General features: G+C 40.5%; 1 protein-coding gene across 1 annotated transcript in view; it reads right to left on the bottom strand.

The window, feature by feature from the left end:
- The window catches only part of Lamb1 (laminin subunit beta 1), a 69,055-nt gene that overhangs the window by 33,037 nt on the left and 14,436 nt on the right, over window positions 1-21,582 (bottom strand). Inside the window, exons 8-17 of the mRNA XM_076834453.2 lie at window positions 18,620-18,822; window positions 16,276-16,396; window positions 14,546-14,734; window positions 14,081-14,260; window positions 13,834-13,946; window positions 12,019-12,098; window positions 4,090-4,225; window positions 2,817-2,975; window positions 1,202-1,329; window positions 816-939 (exon numbers count right to left, since the gene is read on the bottom strand). Of these exons, the coding sequence (XP_076690568.2) occupies window positions 816-939; window positions 1,202-1,329; window positions 2,817-2,975; window positions 4,090-4,225; window positions 12,019-12,098; window positions 13,834-13,946; window positions 14,081-14,260; window positions 14,546-14,734; window positions 16,276-16,396; window positions 18,620-18,822 (1,433 nt within the window). The remainder of the gene's footprint in view (window positions 1-815; window positions 940-1,201; window positions 1,330-2,816; window positions 2,976-4,089; window positions 4,226-12,018; window positions 12,099-13,833; window positions 13,947-14,080; window positions 14,261-14,545; window positions 14,735-16,275; window positions 16,397-18,619; window positions 18,823-21,582) is intronic.

The following is a 21,582-nucleotide window of genomic DNA, read 5'->3' as shown; positions in this document are numbered from 1 at the left end:
CTCTTGAACCTTCTGGCCAGGAAAAGTTTAGATATACTTTACATATTGTGATTGTTTTTGAAATGCTATTGTTTAAGGCATTTCCTATTTTGGGAAAAAAACAGTTTAAGTAGATCTTTTCCATTGGGTAGAATTTTATAAGCAAGGTGAACTTGGAAGGGAGAAAGAATAATATGCTTTACCTCTCCATGGGTGCTATCCCCATAACACCTCCAGGAAGCATTTGGGCACTTTTTAAAAATTTTGGTACTGGGGATTGAACCCAGGGTGCTTATGTACAATATACATATTTTTAAACATTCACTTTTTAAAAAAAATAACTTTATTTTTATGTGGTGCTGAGGATCAAATCCAGTGTCTCACACATGCTAGGCAATTGCTCTACCACTGAGCTACAACTGCAGCCCCCTTCTTTTATATTTTATTTATATGTATGTGTTTTATATTTTATATTTTGCTAAGTTATTTAAGGTTTGCTAAGTTGCCGATGCTGGCTTTGAACTTGTGATCCTCCTGCCTCAGCCTCCCGAGCTACTGGGATTATAGGTGTGTGCCACTGCACCTGGCATTTGAGCTCTTTTTTTTGTGTTTGATAATGGGGATTGAACTCAGATGAACACTACATCCCAAGCCTTTTTTATTTTTCATTTTGAGACAAGGTCTTGCTAAGTTGCCCAGACTGGCCTTGAACTTGAGATCCTCCTGCCTCCTTCTATTAAGTAGCTGGGATTATGGTGTGCACCATGGCATCTGGCTCAGTTGGGTACTTTCTGCCCAGGCTTTCCTGCATGTGTCAAAGACGACCTGGCACTTACCGAGTCAATGAGCGTGTAGGGGCTCTCCACGTCAGTATCGGAGGTAGTGTACTGGGGCAGCTCCAGCCTCACTGTGTAGTTCATACCCTTCTCAAAGCACACGGGGCGGGGAAGGACAACATATCTGCCCACAGACAAGAGAAGAAAACAACAACAAACAGCCCATAAATATCCAAAAAACAAAAAATAAAAATTGGAATGAAACATGAAAGCTCTATAGTGACAATTCCAAAGGAAGCAAGTCCATAGTCAATGTCTGGCTCTGAAACAGTAACTACTACTTACAACAGACTAGACCAAAAAAAAAAAAAAAAAAAATTTTTTTTTTTGTTTTTTTTTTTAATTTTACTTAGTTCTGTGGAGCTGCAAACCTCTGTCACACTGACCTTGAGCCTGGCGATAATGACACCACCTGGTTGTCATCATCAGGAACAGTGTTACCACATCGGCTGCTGGTTGGAATCTTCCCAGGTCGCTGCACTGTGATGACAGCTTTTTCCCAGTGATCGGGAAGCTAGAATATGAAACAAACAAAGAGAGGACCATCTGCATTAGCCCAGGGCTGCCTGTCTGTTCTCTCCAAATCGATCATTTGCCAAGTTTAAATGGAAAACACAGATGCTTTTCCTCCCTCTTTCCCATTTCCTCTGCTATTGCCCCAGTTCCAGCCCCAATCCCTTTTCTCTAAAGATGGGAGGGGAGGGGGGAGGGGGGATAGTAGAGGATAGGAAAGGCAGCAGAATACAACAGTCACCAGAATGGCAATATGTAAATCAATGGTTGTGCAACTGATGTGATTCTGCAATCTGTATATGGGGTAAAAATGGGAGCTCATATCCCACTTGAATCAAAGTGTGAAATATGATATATCAAGAACTATGTAATGTTTTGAACAACCTACAATAAAAATCAATTAAAAAAAAATAAAAAAAATTAAAAAATTAAAAAAAAATAAATGCTAGATTAACCTAAAAAAAAAAAAAAATGCTGAAACACCTCTTGAAGGCCCTCCCTGCCTCTTCCCAGTGTCCCTTATGGCCTACTTTCAAGCCCAAATGATGATGATCCCCTGCTCAAAATCCTTCAAGCTTCCTATGACTATGTAACCCACCTTCCTCACTGATCCGGCATCTTCCTAACAGCATTTCCAGTCATATCCTCCATCTAACCCAGAGGAACAATTCCCAGAAATCTTTCTTCTTTACTCATGATATTCCTTTCTTCCTTTGTATTAGTTTATAAAAATTCCACCCAAACATTAAGGCTTAGATCCAGCTTTTTTTTGCGGGGGTGGGTGGTACTAGGGATTAAACTCAGGGGGCACTCGACAATGGAGCCACATCCCCAGCCCTATTTTGTATTGCATTTAGAGACAGGGTCTCACTGAGTTACTTAGGGCCTCACTTTTGCTGAGGGTGGCTTTGAACTCACGATCCTCCTGCCTCAGCCTCCCGAGCTGCTGGGATTACAGGCATGCTCCACTGCACCCAGCTAGATCCAATTCTTTATGACACATTTTGGCAGCCTCTGGCTCAGCCCAGTTGGTGTCACTCCCTCCATCTTTTAGCCCCATTCTCACCTCTGTTGTCACACTGTCACCTCCAGCCCTTTACTATAGTGAGGGAAATGTGTCTACCTATGGGCAGCCAGGCCTATGGGGTCTCCTCAATTCAGCCAGGTTAAGCACCTTACTAAATGAAACTGGATTCAAGAAAAATAGACATTTTAGGGTATTCACTGTCATTCACTGGTAGGTGCTTGCCCACCATGCGTGAGGCCCTGGGTTGGATCCCTATCACCATTAAAAGAAAAAAAAAAACTTTAAAAGAAAAATATACATTTTAACTTTTATGAAGGAGGTTAGCAAAAAGTCAGAGGCTGATCTGTACCAAAACAAACCACAGATTTCACAGAAACTTGAAGTCCCCATTAAAAATTCTGTTTTCCACCAACACCTCCCTCCGCCCCCCTCCCCCACAGTCCACCGGGGTGGTTCCTCACCTGTGGCTCATAGCGAATTAGGATGTCATACTCCATGGAATATGGTATGTTGTCAATGAAGAACTCCAAATAAGCCCCCTCGGGCACTCGGACAAAGCCAGCTCCAGTCCAGGATGGAATCCGGTCTGGGATATACTGCCGTTCCACCACACTGACTCCCTGGGAAACAAGGGGAACAGTGCTATGCTTTATATGCAGTGGAATTCAATTTCACTTCACAGCCAAAGAAATCCAAAGCCACCCAAAGATTCAAAACCATGACTCTCATATCTGTTCTTCAGACACAAATTTCCCAGTAGGTTGTATAGAGTTTTTGATATATAAGCAGGTAATTAGTTTCTTTTTAGTTTTGTGGTTGGAAGTCTTGGGACATTGGGGATGGAACTCAAAATGACAAGCAAGTCTAGGAGGGATGGAGTCATCTTCGGAGTCTCCACAAGGCTAGTCAGTCCAATGTCTAATGGAGTTATTTCTGTCTCATTGGCATTAGTTTCAGGCTCTAAGTACAAGGAAATAAACTCAATATGCTGATGAGCACTTGCTAATTACTAAGTCATTTCTGATGTCCTGTTCACAAGGTTGTTAGATAATACCTGTGGTTGGTCATCTCCATAGGTAGCCACCATCAATTCTTTTATTCCCCTATCTGTAAGCAGCTTTAACCATCAAGAGACACCAACTACATTATGCTCTATGAGACTTAGTTGGCTGTGTGACCAATAGGATGTCAGGAAATGATATTCTGGGACTTCTGAGTCCAGGCTTCAAGAGATCTGGCAGCTTCTGCTTCCTCCTTCCTGGAAGCCAGAGGCCAGGTGAAGAAGTCTCGCTGTCCTCACCCTACCAAGCTAGCAGGAAGCTCAAGAGACCTGCTTGGAGAGATCATGTGGATAAAAATGCCCAGCCAGACTCCAACCGCTTCAGCCATTTCAGCTGAAGTCTAGACATACATTTTAAGTATATATGATGTCAGATATAATTTTGGAGCACACAAAGAGAGAAGAATGGAGGAAGACTTTTCCTTACAAAGACAAATTTCTTAAACACACCAGCCAAAAGCCTTATTAGTGAATGCTCCAAAGTCTTATTTGTGAATGACAGACTGACTCAGCTTTAAATTTAGACTGTTTTCAATAAGGCATGTCCACACCCATATTTTGTGCTGACAAAAGCTACAAAAATGCTTCTTCAATGACCTCCATGCCGAGACATTTACATCATAACCCCCCTTATAATGCTGCTTTGCCAACCTGCCATGTACCCCTCTACTTACAGGCCCCAAACTGGCTTCCTCTGCTTCATAGAGGTAGTGATCCAAGGTGGTAAAGTAGTACCCAGATTCCACCCCGTCACACTGCCTTCCGATCATGTGAGGTCGACAGGAGCACTGGCCCGACTCCGCAGAGCAACTGGGGAGGAAGAGCAGGTCAGCTGTGTTGGCCATACACATGAATTGGTTCACTGGAAGCTGTTCTGTATTTGCCATTAAACATTACAGGAGGTAAGAGGTTTATGTAGAATTTTATTTCCTTCACAAAACAAAAATATGTGAGGGAAAAAATAATGCCTGTGAATGAGTCCCAAACTCTAAAGCATGACAATGAAACCTCTTTTCAGTTTTACCTCTCTGTCTTCACTTATGCTCCACCATGTAGAGATTTTCTATAGACATCACACACTTTCTTGCTTTGGTATCTTTTCTGTTTTGCTTATATCCAACTGTGAGCTCTTTCCTGAGCCTCAGACCCAAATATCCAACTCCCTGAAGGACACCTCCAACTTGATTATCCCAGAGGCACCCCACATGAAAGGGTCCAAAATGGCAACACTCAATCCCTCCATGTTTTCTACTGGGGTGAAGGCACTCTTGCTCCCCACTATGCCCACTGAGTCAACTAAGTTGGAAATTTAGAAGGTATTCTACAGATTACTTCTTCATATACAAATAAGAATCAAATTCTGTGACCTTACCTCTTTGCATCTTATGTCTGTCTTCTTCTTTTCTACTGATCATGCTAAACTTTGCTTCTCTTTCCCAAAAGCAAAGGCAATAAGTCTAACTGGAATCCTCATTGCCAGGTTTGGAACTTATCAACCGAGTCACATCACAGTGGCCTTGGGAAGGTGTACTCTGCACCTTCCATAATCTGCTGTTCTGCACCTCTCCAGCCTCATCTCTCCCACCACACTCAACTACTTGCAGTTTCTCGAATGCACTATGTGACTCAAGTCTCCTTCCCTTTGCTTATGCTGTTCCTCCAGCCTGAAGGTCCTTTCCCCTTAATCCCTAGCAAAGATCCACGTGTTGTTTAAAAATTCAACTCACAAACCAACTTTGCAGTGGCATTTCCTGACCACCAGCCCCCATTCCATAAAATGAATTTCCTCCATAAAATGAACTTCCTCTCATGTCATCACCTCCTTAAGGGAGGAACAATGTCTCTTTTACTCCTGTATCTTCAACATCTAAAACAAAGCTCGTCAGAGTAGGAATTCACTAAATTGAAGCACTGGGTCTTCAAATCTCCAGTTTCCAGAGCCTCACTCAACTCCTATCCCTTTATCCACATTCTATTTCATTCCCTCCACCATTCTCAAGTGGTGATTTCTGAGGTTTTAATTGTTCCTTAACTATATTGTTCTTAAGACATGTTGCTTTCTTCCTTACAGCATATTACTGACAGATTTCTCTAACCCCTTATTTCTCTAACTCCTTGAGGGTCTGAACAGGGCCTTACCTTAGTTTCCCCATCACCACTGGAGCCTAAAACCCAAATTACATGCAACCATATTTACTCCATTAAAATTTAATCTGTGCTAGGTTCGATATTGCACGCCTGTAATCCCAGCTACTTGGGAGGCAGAGTTAGGAGGATCACAAGTTCAAAGCCAGGCTCAGCAATTTAGGGAGGCTCTAGGTAACTTAGTGAGACCTCATCTCAAAATAAAATATAAAAAGTGCTGGGGATGTGGCTCAGTGGTTAAGTACCCCTCCGTTCAATCCCCAGGACAAAAAAAAAAGAGTTAAGCTGTGGTTTGAAATTGTTACTAAAGTAACCCATTCTCAGAGATCCCTTTTTTCTTTGTCATCCCAAAGTTCACCCGAAATCAATTATCACAGGAATCTGTAACACTCAGAGGCTTGTTTAAAATGTCCCAAATGGCCGTCACAATTCAGAAGTCCTCTTCCTGCATGTCATGTCACTATCCCACAGAAACAGGAATCCTTAACACCCTATGGCCAGTTCCCAGGAGAGGAAAGCCTGTTCCCATTAGGAATCAGCGCTCTTGGCACAGGCTGCCACCAACAGCCATTTTTCAGAAATTCAGCCATCAGACATTACATCATATGGACAAAAGAAATCCTCTTTTCCTCCCCCGCAGATGTTTACCAAGGAAACAAATGACCAAAACACGAACCATTAAAGAAGAAAACAACTAGATCCCTTCAGGAGCAATCACAAGAGACAGGAAATGGAGGCAAGGCTGAAGAGGCCCGGCAGACTCCCAGGCTGCCTTCCATGAGGCACAGCTCCCAGTGAGGCAACTCCAGGAGAGTCGAATTTGCCTCACACTGCCCTGCCATTGCACATCTTGGTGACTTTGTGACAGATGTGAATCACCATCTTTGATGAGCAGGGCTCTAGGTCACAATGACTGCTTCAGTGAGCTCCTTCTTGTGGTTCTACCTGCCCCTACAGCTCCTGGCACCCCGACTCTGCTGTGCTTGTTTCTGTATTTCCAGCCACGGGTGAGACATTGCCATGGTTTGCCCAACTGCCCTCTGCACTAATTCATCTTGTCCCAAACTGTCCTTCGCTTTCACACCAACTTCTTATCCTCACCTCTACTACTTCTGTCAGAAGAGTTTAAATTTTTCTGTTGGTGCAAGTCAGATATAACCTTCTCTTTTCTTTATTCCAATATTCAAACCTTATTTCAAATCATCTCTTAACCTAGCAGACTCTTCCTGTTGTCACTGTGACGGTCTTAGCCTGTTTACTGTAGCAGTTTCTTAAATTGACTTCTCAACTCTTCTCCATCTTCTGCTCGGTTTGTCCAGTCAACCACCACCCAACCTGCCTTCCGGTGGCACTGTTTTCATCTTTTCACAAAACCCACAGTTGTTTCCCTGGATCTTATTATATCAAGTTGTGAAGCCTCTGCCTGCCTTTCTGCAGCTTCCACAACCCAGTCACTGAAAACAACTGCTTCTCTTTCCAAGACCCATGCTTAGCTTTCAGAGGAGCCACACTCCTCATACTCTTCAACAAATATTTACTGAGCAAATATTGGCCTTGGAAGCTGTGCTTCCTGGCACCAATACCCTCACATTGTCAACTTTCTGAACCAATCCTTAAACTTCCTTGGTAAGTCCATTCTCCCTCACTAAATGATATGCAGAAAGAGAAATGGGGCAGATAGGGATGCATGTCCTAAGGAATTTATAGTCTAACTGGGGAGATAAACAATAAAGTAATTAACCAATGTAGTAAGAACTCTGCAGAACCACCAGCAAAGCACTCTGGGTATGGAGGAAGATACAGTTCATCCAACTGAGGAGACTGAGAGGCTTCAGGAAAGCTGTGGCACTGAAATTTGAAAAGGATTTTTGATAATAGTGGGGTGTGGGCGCAGACTATAATCCCAGTGAGTCCAGAGGCTGAGGCAAAAGGAATGCAAGTTCAAAGCCAGCCTCAGGAACCTAGGGGCCCTGTCTCAAAATAAATACTCAAAAAATGGGCTAGGGATGTGGCTTAGTGGTAGGTAAAGCCCCACTGGGTTCAATCCCTGGTACAAAAAAAAAAAAGGATTTTTGACAGGTTGACATGGGGGGAGGTGGGCAGAGGCAGGAATGACAAGAACAAAGAGCATGATGGAGGAAAGTGAGCAGAGATGGCCAAGATCAGACCAGATCGTCACCGTGCCACCCCCATTCCTGTCTATGTCTTTACCTCCTTTTCCTCTCAGCTAGAAGGCCCTCCCCACCCACCTAATCTTCATCAGTTTTCACGACTGGTGCTCAAATCTGATCTTATCCACAGTGAGACACTTTCTGGTGTTCAAGTAATAACAAAAATCACATGTGATAGAAACGGTATACTTTTTAATATTGCATGTTCCACCAGTCTCCTTGTAAAATAAAAACAGGTTCAAGTCATTGAATCAGTAAGATAGAATAATGACAAAATAAATAATACTCTGGGGTAGGCACTGTCAGCCTCCAAAGATGTCTATATCCTCTTCTCTGGAATCTGTGGATATGGCAAAAGGGACTTTACAGATGTCTTTAAGGTTAAGAACTTTGAAATAAGGAGATTATCGTGGATTATCTGTGTGGGCTCCATCTCAGCACATGAGTTCTGAAAGGTGGGAGAGGCAGGCAGAGAAGTAAGCCAGGATCTGACCCACCATGGCTGGCTTTAAGATAGAGGCAAGGGCCCTGAGCAGCTTCTAGAGGCTGGGAATGGCCCTTAGATGACAGCCAGCAAGAAAATGGAAACCTCATTCTATGACTGCAAGAAACTGGACTCTGCCAACAACCACCATAAGCAGGAAACAAATTCTCCCTTACTACAGCCCTTAGAATGCCATATGGCCCCATAGACAACTTGCTTTTAGTCTGCTGAGACTGACCTGAAGTGTAAAATAACAAATTTATATGTTTTTAGCCACTAAAGTGTGGTAATTTATTATAGAAGCAATAGTAAAACTAATATAGGCCCTATGTTTTTCCAATAGGTGAAGACAGATTTTTTTTAAAACAACAGAGACTTCTCATAAATATAAAAATTAGCAGCATTTAAAATTTTTTTGGAAGAGTTTTTAAATTTTAATTTAAACAGTCATGTGCAAGGAAAATACAATTTCAACTTTTCCCTATTACTAAGGAATTAGGTGGAAAAAATTAAAGTACAGAAAGCATCATTCATAATGATAGCCACCTAATAGCTCAATACTGTCAACTCCTCCATACGTCTGATTTCAATTAAGAGTTGGTTCCACCCTGATTATCAACAAAACCACCCATTCTTTCCGGGGCAGCATCACCCTATCATCCCAACTATACTTTCTAATTGGTAGGAGCTGTTTCTAGTATCCCTTTATGTCCACATCAGGGCAATTGGTAAAGGATTAGATGAACCATAATCATTTAATACACTGATGAAAATGTCTATTTTATTCTATTTATTCTGCTCTGGTTTCAAAGTCGATAACTTTGAGTCACTCATTTATTGAGCATTGTGCTGAGTGCCATGGGAGAAGTAAAAACTACACTGTCTGTCTAGAGACCTTTTAAACAAAGTTGTAACACAAAACAGAGTAAAAGGTGGTAAAGAGATGCAAAAATAAGGTGCTGCTGAAACACTGAGAGAGGGCTAGAGCATCAGTATAAGAAGCAGAAATCTCCCCCAAAGTGGTGGGTGCTCAAGCCAGATATGGAGGGCCTAAGTTTAATTAAGGAAACAATTTTGAAGAATGCTGTAAAGATGTTTATCTTTTTCAATGTTTCTGAACATACTGTTTACCTAGCAACCACTGCCACTAATTCTTATTTAATAAAGCAGGCCATCTGCCAGGCAAAATTTCTTTAACCTGGCTTGAATTATATTACTTAAATTAGATCTTCTTTAAATATTAAAAATTTCAGATTAGCAGTGGACTGAATAGACACGATCACTAAGCTTTTACTGTACCATCAAAAATCCATTTGGCTCGAAATACATTTTTAAATGTGGAAAACTTCAAATGACTTCATTCTGTCCCTGGCTTAAGTAACTAGGGATTGTTGAGGATCACATTTAGAGATTGCCTAAGGAGTGCGTGATTACTCACTCCATCTTAAAAACTGTTTAGTTTCTCAGATTCCTTTACTCAATTGGCATTTAGTTAATACCTACTATGTGTCTGAGGCAAGTGAAGGAATTCTGTCAGGTAAAAGGTATTTATGAGTTCTTACTCCAAATCAAACACCCAGCAGATGTTTTCTGAGTTCCACTGACACACCACAGTCTCCTAGTAGGAGCAGTGCTTTAGAAGATGGGACCTCGGAGACATGTAGAGAAATTCCTCTTAGGGGAAAACACTGGGGAAGACAAACACCTCTAGAGACCAATAGAGTAGCAGGACTGGAAGACATCTTTAAAGGGTGGGTCTTTAAAGGCTGGCAAGTCTTGTCAATCAGAGGACTACCTGCTTTAAAATCTTTGACTAAAATTTTTTTGTTTCACAAACTTTCGATGAACACATTCTGGATTTTATTAAGTTTTGCAGGAGACATTGAAGGGTAGCCAGGGACAGCGTGTGGGTGGAGACATGCAGGAAATGTGCGTGGAACAGAGAAAAAGAGGAAGGAGTGTAAAAAACAAAGCACTTAGGGTAAAGGAACATAGGACATTCCTGAGTTTAGGACATAATTTGGAGAAATACGTAGGCTACTTCCATTGGCTCAAGGAGGGCTATGGGAGTGAGGACAGCTCTCTATGGAGGAATCAGTTGCTAAAGGAATCAATAACCTTCAGGAGCCACAAAGGAGTCAGAGAAGGGATTCCACAAGCAGACAGCAGTTAATCTTTTTTCCTGCTTTTGACTTATTCCCTGGATGTTTTCTAAGAACAGAAACTCTCGCTGGAGTTACAGAGACTACAGGCCATACTGAGTCTGCAGCACAATGTACAATGGAACAAACCCAAATAAAGAGGCCAAACAGAACATGTTCTTGCGACCCCAAACATCTCATTCCTTCCCAGTAGACTACTATGGTGTTGGGAAATGACCTTGTAAGAGAACTGAGTTTTGAGTCCAAGAAGCTTGCTCAATGAATTCAGCATGTTCTCCAAGGGGAGATTCAGGATGACAAGGGAACATCTGTTGAGTCTCTCAGCCATCACTTACACTGACTTCACCAGATGTTCTGACTCTGATCCAGTGAGAGACCAAAATTCTCTGGGGCTCAAAGGCGGTGTATTAAACTCCCACAAATTGAGCACCTTGCCAAATGTGTATTATAATTTTTGGTAGAGCTTCATGTTCCTTCTACTCAAGAAATACTGGCATATTTTTGTAACTAAAGAATTACTATACATAGTTTTTATTTTTGGATTTGGAAGCTACCAAAAAAAAAAAAGAAAGAAAGAAAGAAAGAAAATAAAAAGATTCTCCATGTAAAAGAATCTGTTTTCCATCTGTTAGATTGGCAAAAAAATAAAATGTTTAATGATATCAGCTGTTTCTGGGGATGGGGAAAAGGTACTTTTATAATCCTCTGGCTGGAAAGTCAACTGGTATAATCTGCCTGGAACAACCTGACATTCTCTATTAAAATAAAAAAATGTGCATGTACTTTGACTTGGCACTTCCATCGATGGTAACCTGGTCTACAGAAAAATCTCCAAACGTTCGTCAAGATAGCAAGTATATTCACTGTAACATTTTTAAAAGGGAAAAATATGAAAATAAATAAGCCATGGCATTTTCACATGTTAAAGTGCCAAAGAGCTATTGAAAAGAAAGAGGTAGATGAATACAGGCTGATATGGAAAAGGTTCTACAGATGAAAAAGACCAAGTTTCAGAATATAATACACACGTTTCTTTTTTAAAACCCTGAATAAAAGTAGAAAACAAGGAGTTCATGATTTTCTTTGAATTCATCTGTCCAAAAAAAAAAAAAAAATTACTAAAACTTAACATGTCATTTTAAAAGAAATGAGAAGGAATATCAATCTTTTCCATGTTTTATTGGTGCATTATAGAATATCAATTTTAACAAGCATATTAAACTATTAATTTCTAGGGAGATATAAGAAGCTGCTCATAGTGGTACTTCTAGGCAGTGCTTAGAAGAAAATTGAAAGTGAGAACAAGAAAAGAAACACTTTTCACTTTATACCTTTCTGAACTTAATTTTTTTTTTTTTTAACCATGGGCATACATGGCTTCCATTGATGAAAAATACTGAAAAGGAAAACACCACCATAAAAACTCAAGTAATGCAAGTATACTAGAAGGTTTCAAAGCTAGATCCTGTAATAAAATATTGAAAATACTGAGACTGCAGGTACCAATAATTACCAGGTATTAAAACCAAAGATGGACATACTCTGTATAGCTTAAGAGTAAATAGACACTCAGGCTGCTCCCAGATGTGCTAACCTGCCTCAGTGACTGTGGTTAAAAGCACAAAGTGGAGCTCCACTCACCTGTTGTTGAATGCTCCCCCGAAGTCACAGTCACAAGGTCGACAGCCATCCAGATCATTGCTCAAGCCCCAGTGCTGTGGCTGCAGAACAGAAAAGGTGAAAAGAGTAAAGGTGGGTTCCTGGCGCTGCACAACACACCACAAGGAACAAGTCACAGCGTGGTTTTGGTTTTTCCACCAAAGAAAGCTGACAGAAGAGACATTCTCAAATAATGAAGCCAAGTTTGCAGGTCACAGGAGGCAGAGGATTATAGGTAATCACATGATAGGATCACATCAGACTCCTTTTCTTTGTGCAATTAATGAGTAAGCAGTACAGATACCAATTTTCTTCATTTGAATTATGCTGGCAGTAAGTCACAGCAAATATTTGGCAGGACTTTAATTTTCCCTCAGTTCAGTTTGTCATAAATCCCACCAGGAAAGCCCTTCAAGGATTCACCTGTGTGGAAAGACTACATAGATTCTTCTCACAACTGGAGGGTGAGGAGACCATAAAGTCTTTGAGGCATTTGAAATGGGAAAAAAAAAAGAAAGAAAGAAATGGGACAGTATCTATCGGGGAAGATGATTTCTAAACCTCAAAAATGAGCAGATTAAAAAGAGGCTACCCAAGCTGGGCATGGTGACATATAACTGTAATCCTAGTGGTTTAGGAGGCTGAAGCAGGAGGATTGAAGCCAGACTCAGCAACTTAGCAAGAATGTAAGCAACCAATGAGACCCTGTCTCAATAAAAAAATAAAAAGGGTTGGGGATATGGCTCAGGGGTTAAGCACCCCTGAGTTCAATCCCAGGTTACCCAAAACAAACAAAAACTTACCAATTTAAATCAGACTCCCAGAAATCTATTTATAATCTATCAGGATTATATACAAATACATTTTTTAATGGTGATAAATGTAAGAATACCATAGAAAATGCAGAATAATGTTTTTAAACTGTCCTCAGGATTACTCCACCCAAGGCTAGGCATGTAGCTCATGCAAAGCCTGTCTGACACATGCAAAGCCCCGGGTTTGCATGTGCTAGAATAAAGCCCTCTACCATTGAGACTTACATTTATAACCAAATGGATCTCAAGCATCAAGCAAAAACAACAAAAACCCATTCAATCGTTTTTGGTGAACTTTTTTGTGTATTTCCTTCCATATTTTGTTTTTCTTGTTGGATATTTTTTCCTACATAATCAGGACATTATTCATGCCCTGTGTTTTTCTGTTAACCAGCAGAAGCATTTCCTCATGATATTGTCATTTTCAACAGCAATCAATTTAGCACTGTATGGAAATCTCCAAATTTACTTAATTATTTTCCCACTCTTGTTCCCAAGTCTTCTGCCATGATTAATAAAGAGGCAGTGAGTCCTGTGAATAATCTTTGTCCAATTTGGTGATTATTTCATTAGGACAGATTCCCAGAAGTGGGATTAGTGGGTCAAGGGGTATGCACATTTCCACAGGCTACTGAGATGTAGCTCCAAAATGCTTTCCAGAGTATGAACCAGTCTGCATTTCTATCAGCAACAAACAAGTGTGAGCCCTCATTATGTCCTCACTAACAGCAAGTATTCTCATTTTCAAAAACTTACTAGTTTGCCTGTAAAAGTGGTATTTCACTATGGCTTTATTTTATAATTTTAACTGTGAACATCTTGTCAAATTATTCACTAGTAATTCCTATATTGTGAACGTTCTACTTGTGTCAACATTAACACATAAGGGGTACTGGTAGACTCCATGATGGTAAAAAGCGTTCTCTATTAAAACATGTCATGTTCACTAACTGTTCATCCCATGTGATTAGGATTTACCTACCAGACACTGGTCACAATGCTGTCCTGTCACCAGACGCTTACAGTAGCAGTAACCAGTCTCAGAATCACAAGGATTTCCGCCAGGAATCGTTCCCAGAGGGTTGCAAGCACAAGCTTTATTAAAGACAAAGTGAGGCAAAAAAACACACAAAGTAAGTCCAAAGTCACTGTTTGGTTTTAGAATTACAAAGTAAAATGGGAATTGGGTACATGGGAGAACTCCCAAACTTCTTACTAAACAGACTTACATTTACAACCAAATGGATCTTCAGCACTTAAGTCATAGAAACCTTCTTTGCAAATATCACAATGTTCTCCTTCCACATGCAATTTACACCGACACTGACCAGCAATGAGACCAGCAGAAAAATCAGTGTAACTGTCACAGATTCCCTCATTCTGAGAACCTGCTGGGTCACATGTACATTCTAAGAAGAAGAAAAAGGAGCAGGTTAAATGGACCAGAAAACACAATGTATTGTTATATAAATACACTGTTCCCTTCTACCCTCAAAATCTCACAAAAATAAACCAAAGAAGGTTCAACTATCAAGTAAATTCCACTCCCAATAGCCCAGGAAGCAACTAAACTAACCATGCTTGGCCTGTTGCTCATACTGAGCTCAGAGAGGGATGTTACTAAGACAATTCCATGTGAAAGTAGGTCCTAACCTAACCTAAAGTAGGTCCCAATGTGATATATCCCCACATACTTTCGCAGAGATTAGGATCTCGGATATCCCTCTCCGGGTGCTGGTAGTAAAACGGTTTGCACTGCTCACAGTTTCGTCCCATGGTGTTGTGCTGACAATCATCACACACTCCCCCGCTGACGTTCCCAGTGGCCAGGAAGACGGCCATGTCAAAGTGGCATGAACTGGAATGTTCGTTGCAGTTACACTCTGTATAACAAGACGAATGTAAAGAAAAGACGTTTAAGCCACTTATCAACAGAGTCTGCAGGAATAGGCTCATGTAGGAAACCAGGAACTGAGTTCAGACAGAAGAGCAATCAACAAGAAGGCATAGTCCCACTAATGATACTGGTTCAAACCCTAAATCAGGTTGGAAACTAAAAATGTGAACTCTCTGAAGCAAACATATTTATCTGTGAAAGAAAATGGACTACTAAAAAGGAAAAACCCTTGAGGGAAATTCTCTTGGAAACGTATGATCAGAAGGACAGCTGCCAGTCCACTGAGGGTACCCACAGGTCGGGACGGGGTGAAAGTACTCCAAAGGACGTAAGGTGGTACATTCCTAGGAAAGCCTGTTTGGACTCCCTGTTTGGAACAACATGGTACGAAGTATCGTTTTCCCTTTTCCCTATTCCTACCAGCATATCAGGTCTCTTTGGTAAAAGAGGTAAAGCTCTTTGGTAAAAATTGAGATTTTGTTATGTTATATTTTGTTTTGCTTTTGGTACTGGGGGACAGAACTCAGAGGTACTTTACTACGGAATTACATCCCCAGCCTTTTTTTTTGTTGTTGTTTTGGGACAGGATCTAAACTGTTGAGGGCCTCACTAAGTTGCTGAGGCTGGCCTCAAAGTTACAGTCCCCCTGCCTCAGCCTCCTGGGTCACTGGGATTAAGGCGTATACCACCGCACCCGACAAAATTGGGGTATGTTTAACAGCCATCTAGCCAAGCTTCTCAGATGTATTTCCTTCCTCTAGCCTCTTTGGCAGTTATCCAATGTGGCTCCAATCATCTCACTCATGCTCAACACAAGGGCATACCAACTGCTCTTGTCTGGTTCTCCTGGGGCTCTACACTCTCAGCTTCCCCACTTGCCTCTGCCATAGGACGTTCTACAGAGGGACGTCTCTGTCCCTCTCCTCCAGCAACCTCAAGTACCACTCATCAAGGGCCAGCTGGGTGCTAACTGCTAACAAAGCAGTGACCACTCCAGCTTTCACTGGTTTCTGAACTTTTAGAACATTCTTCCTAGCGAGGGCAGAGGGACTCTCTTAAAGGGGAGGAAAAGTGAATGAAATCAGAGCAGGTGGGAAGGGTGTTGCTTCACACTTCTGTACCCCTGTGCACAGAGAATAACATTGGGAATTATCCAGAGGGCGCAGCTGGCTGGCACAGAATTGAGGCTGAAAACCCTACTCCATCTCTCTCTGGCCTTAATGGTCGATCATGCCATATTTTTCTTTCATTTTCCCTCATATCATCTTGTCTTAAAAACAGGTATGAGATCAAGGACAACAACTCAGTCTTCCTGGGTCAGTGCCAAACACAGAGGGGCTGCTCAGTAAATGGTAATTTTTGTTAAATTAACTGAATGCATACTATTGGTCTCCTGGAAATATCACGGTGAGCCTGGGAGAAGTGTGTAACTTTTCTTCCTCTTCAAAACAGCTCACTGTTTGGGCACTGTGAACCAGAGAACTGGAATCCCAATTGATTCAAAACCTCCCCAGGGCTGAGACTTACTTTTACAGGCATTGCTGTTCCGACCTTCGGCAGGTCTCCAGGGCAAATCATGGTAGAAATCCATGCACAGTTCACAGTTTAAGCCCTTTGTATTATGCCTGCACATGCAGTGTCCATGGACCTTGAAAGTTGAAAATCAGGGGCCAGCAAGGTCAGGTCAGAGAGACTAATGGCCAAACTGTCTCCACAACCAATAGAAAATATAAACCCCTTTCCACATGAATTGCTAGCTTGCCACAGTGAGGGTTTCCTCGTTTTATCTTCTTCCTCTCCCAGCAAGTTCTATCCATTTCGTAGATGGCTATAATTCCCACTCTAGAATAGTTCCCATGACATAATGCCCAGTATTTTATCATCCATAAAAATAACTCAGATAAACAAAATTTGCTAATTTAAAAAAGCAAACTAATTATTTAAGAATTTTTTTTAAAAAACTACTGTAATAGAAACTTCAAAAGTCACAATGCAGAACTATATCTGGAGACCAATTCATATTATTGCAAGTTTTGCCACAAGGCCAAATAAATTGGGGGGAGAGATGCTAGAAATTAGAACCAGGGGTGCTTTACCACTGAGCTAAATCCCAGTCCTTTTTATTTTTTATTTTCAGACAAGATCTAAGTTGCTGAACTTGTGATCCTTCTGCCTGAGCCTCCAGAGTAGCCGGGATTAAGGCTGTATTACCATGCTCAGCCCAGATAACCATTTTTTAAAAAGTTATTTGCTTAAAAACAAAACAAAACAAAACAAAAAAACAACTTTAGACATAGCACTTTTTTCAACCAAAATAAAAATTTAAAAATCAAATATTTTTTTTCCTTTAAGTCAGAAAACAAAATCCCAGAAAGATACAATCTAATTTGTTGCACTATTCATGTTATTTGGCTATAAAACATGTATGCTTGGGACTCCTGAGACATGCAAATGATAAACTATTTCTGCTCATCATATATGTATGTAATGGGTATTTCACCTTAACACTAGTTTCTATAAAACTGAATTCAGAAACAGAACTAACAGGCCCCTTTTGGACTTGCTCTGACAAGACTGAAGGTAGCTGAAAATAAAAAGTCCTCTCACTACAAAGTGGTTTTATATAAACTGAAAAATGGTTCAAAGCTCATACCATGAGACTCTATAGTATCTGAGCAAACAGGACAACATACTCTGACACCATGAGAGTAACATGACATTTGCTATGTAGCAGATTTGTTACATTGGAAAGTAACTGCATAATCTACCTGGCATTTTCTCAAAGACACTATAAGATCAGTAACATATCTATCCCTGCCTTCAGGCTCTGTTAAAAATCTAAGTAAGTTGTGGCTCAGTGGTAGAGGGCTTGCCTGGCATGCATGAGGCCCTGGGTTTGATCCCCAGCACCTCAATAAGAACAAAATTATCCAAGTTGTTTATGCACTGAAACATCTAACTGGAGTAAAAGGAAGATAGAATTTTTATACGGTTGAATACATTCAATCCTGAACCTTTTTTAAAAAATAAGGATTAACAAATTTCAAAAAGACATTAAGTAAGCAAGGCACACCCTTCAACAAGGGAGGCCTGGAGTTTGGTGGCAGGAACCCTAAGGGAAGGGCAGGAGCACTAATCCGAATACCCATCTGTTATTCACTTATCTAGGACTCCTTAGCCAAGTTCTCAATCTCTGGTCTCTTCTACCAAGAACAGTTGGTTTAGGTGATTTTCTGAATCCTGATACTAAAATCCCCTGGGTCTATAAGAATTTTCCCAGAAGTTACTTAACTAGGTTAGAATACCCTAACCCTTTCTACATATTTGGCAAATCACCCAAATTCCAAATTTTAAAACACTTATAACAGTACAAACACAACATGGAAGTGTAAAAGGAATGAAATTAGAAGAAAAATACAAAGAAAACTTTTCTTGAACTTTAAATTTCTAAAGATATCCCATGGGTCTGAGTTTAAATTTCCAGTTGCTTTGGACTGGGATCAATTTCTGCTTTCTAGCATAAAGACTGAATACCTGTGGTTTTTAATCTTCCCTACTGTAAAGGCAAACTAAATTGTTATCTAGACAATTTTTTAATCCTTGATGACTAGAATATCTACTTTAGCAAGAACCTATAGCAAAAAATTACAAAAATTCATTCAGGGTTTGTGAAATGAGCAGTCCATACATTCTCACAGTCCAAGAAACTGAAGAGAAAATCAGCAATCAACCACCAACCTGGTAAAGTGGTGAAACCTAAGCCTGGAAAACAAAACCCCCTAAAAAAATGTGAAAGGTTTAAGGTAAGACTAAATCTTGCCTTTTAAAATCACTAGTATAAAAGAGCAAGCCACAAGGAACACTGACTTACCATTCCTTCCACGTCTTCACTGAATCCATCCACAGGGGCACATTCGCTGGCATGGCCGTAGCAGAAGCAATTTCCTCGGACCACCATATCATAAACTGCATAGTAGTACTTTTCCCTGATTTCCATTCTGGAATCCAAAAGGTTATCTCCCAAAGTATGCAGTTTCACAAACTTGATTCTCAAGTTGGTGATTTTTAATAGATCTGTGAAGGTCAACCAAGAAGATGAAAAGTCTGGTCAAACAACCAAGAATTCTTTTGCAATTATACTTCCTTTCCCTTTACAAGGCCTGACAAATGAAAATGGCTTAAGAAAAGTTTACTCCCCTGAGATGGTCTAGATGACAGTTGTAAAGCTTAACATAACATGATGGTCCCTGGAAGCAGGAAATCTTACTGCCTTCTCAGTTTTCCAAGAATGTCTAACCTGTGTTGAATCTGTCTGAAGACCAGTGATTCACGAAGAAGTGTGAAGGTTGAGAAATGATAAGAATGCAGGTGTGTGATTACCAGAAGCCACTCACTTCCGGAATACCATCTGGCACCCTAAGAAATTAGTGTCAGTCTCACAGAAAAATTCCATTCAGGTGGGAAAAGATTTACCTTCACTTCAATTCTTGTTATTATTTTTACAGTTAGGAGCATATTTTTCTTTATCTATTTTTGGAGGAGAAAATACTATCTGAAATTTCCTGCCACTTCAATGAAATTCAAATTACCAAAATAGATTTAACACTCCAGAATAACTACAATTTAGGGAAAGAATAAGTCAACCAAGTTTTTAAGCAACATTTTGTAATCTACAACTTTTCTTGTCCTAGTTTTACAAAACATTTCCATACTTATCAATATAATATAGAGACATAAGGATAAAGGGGCTTTAGTATGAGGATGTCAGGGCAAATTAATTTTTCTTAAATATAAGATCCTTGTAAATCAATTTCTTACATCTTTTTTTTTTTTTCTTTATCCTAGATCTGAAGGCCTATGCATACTACAGAAGCTGGGCTTCAATTACATCCTCCCATAATTGACTAAACCAACAGCTAGTCAACCTTCTCCACGATTGTTTTCATTAATTTCTAAGTTGTTCTTGCCAAAGTGGATCCCGGGAGATTGGTTATTCCATCTGCCCCCTGGCTGAGCTCTGTAGCCTGAAATTGTTCATAAGCTTTATTTTCATTTATGCTGATACAGTCTTACAATGTACAATAGAAGACAAAAGAGTAGTGGCCCAGTGCATTAGATACTTTCAAAGCCCAAATACAATTTTATATACTTGTAATAAATGCATACTTCACAACAAAGACTACAGAAATGGCTGGGGGTGGAAAGTTAAAATGCAGGCCTTAAACTTGTAAAATCTGCAGCAGAAAATCCACGTTCCTACTGAGCTGAATGGCAACATTCCCTATTGCAAAATCCTCCTGCACAAAGTGAGCACAAAGCCCCTGCTGAAGAGAGGCCCAACCACAAATGTGAAGGGCAGCTGGAATATTTAGAAACTCTTGAAATGATCTTTGTGGAAGCCCTCAGAAGAGCAAATATGCTCCCCTTGCTCTCCTGCTATAGTTAAGAATCAAGCCTTGAAAAAACTGCTGTTCCATCAGGGGATCATCTTTGAAGTGCTTCTCTGAGGTCTGTACAATAGTGACAACTCAAGAAACATTGTTCCCTGGATTACAAAGTAAATCCAAAGCATGATCAGCTCACGTGAATGCTTCTGTCATACACAAATAGGTTTTCTGAGATCATAGACAAACAAAAGAGAAGGGGATTAAAGTTATAGAAGCAGCACCATCCCCAAGTCCCCCATATTTCACCTACAAGGGGGTAGGCAGGTAGGTCCTTCTGGGGACTCAGGAGGGGTCTGTCCTAGAGCCCATGAGGATGTTTTTTCACAACTGAATTTTGAAACACAGAAGGATGGCCTCATAGCTCACTCATATAGTGGCACAGAGCTGGAAATACTATTAAACATTTGTTTTACAATAGAATGAATGAGTAAATTAGGGACCAGAGACAGTCTGGGCCACATGCAAAATTAATTTAAGCAGGGAAGCAGTACTTTTCTGGCAATATTCCTTGGATTTCTGCCACTCAATTCTTCCATGCTTCGAGCTTGGAAGTTCCATGAGGACTTGGTTTACAAAAAGGGGCCAAGCACAGCTGGGAAAGATCAGCAAGGATCAGCCCTGTCTCTACTCAACTGATTGCAACTCCACAGCACGGGAGGCAGGCTCACCCTTTCCAGGGCCAGCTCTGTGCAATACCTCAACCACAGCTGGCTACAGTATTCACACCAACATCAGCTTCGATTTATTGAACATTTTCTATAGGTCCGACATTTTGGTTGGTCATTTATATATATCAACTCATTTTCCATCCACAATTATCCTAAGGTTAATATCATTCTCTCCATTTAAAGATGAAAGAAAGCAGCAACAAAAGTCATAAATAAATTACTTGCCCCGGGTCACATTGCTATATGATGGAACTGGGATTCAAATCCAGTTGATTCCAAAGCCTATACTTTTAATTATTGCACATTGTTTTCCAAAAAAGATCAGAATGTTATTAATGTAATACTGTAATAGCATGAGCATAATGCTGAACATTAAAAAGAGCTCTGAACTGAGAATCATAACATGTGGGTTCAGATCTGACTGCCATTTAATAGCCACATCACTTTATGTATGTTGTCCAACTGTGAGCCTCAGTATATTCACCTATTAAATGGAAATACAACCTTCACCTTACTGAGTACATTGAGACGGCTGACACTTCTTCCTTCCCATTCCTCCCTCACCAAGATTTCTAGCAAAGCATATGGCCACCTAGTTGGAGATGTTTCTTAGTGTCTCCTGCACTGTGGCCATGTGACCAGTGCAGCCAATGGAATATGAACAGAAGTGATTCGGACAATTTCCAGCTCTCATTTTAAATGAAACTTGCTTGCCTGCC

This window comes from Callospermophilus lateralis, chromosome 1 (genome assembly GCF_048772815.1).
Source record: "Callospermophilus lateralis isolate mCalLat2 chromosome 1, mCalLat2.hap1, whole genome shotgun sequence".
In the NCBI taxonomy this organism is placed as follows: Eukaryota; Metazoa; Chordata; class Mammalia; order Rodentia; family Sciuridae; genus Callospermophilus; species Callospermophilus lateralis.
This window is presented reverse-complemented; position numbering and strand designations above follow the sequence as displayed.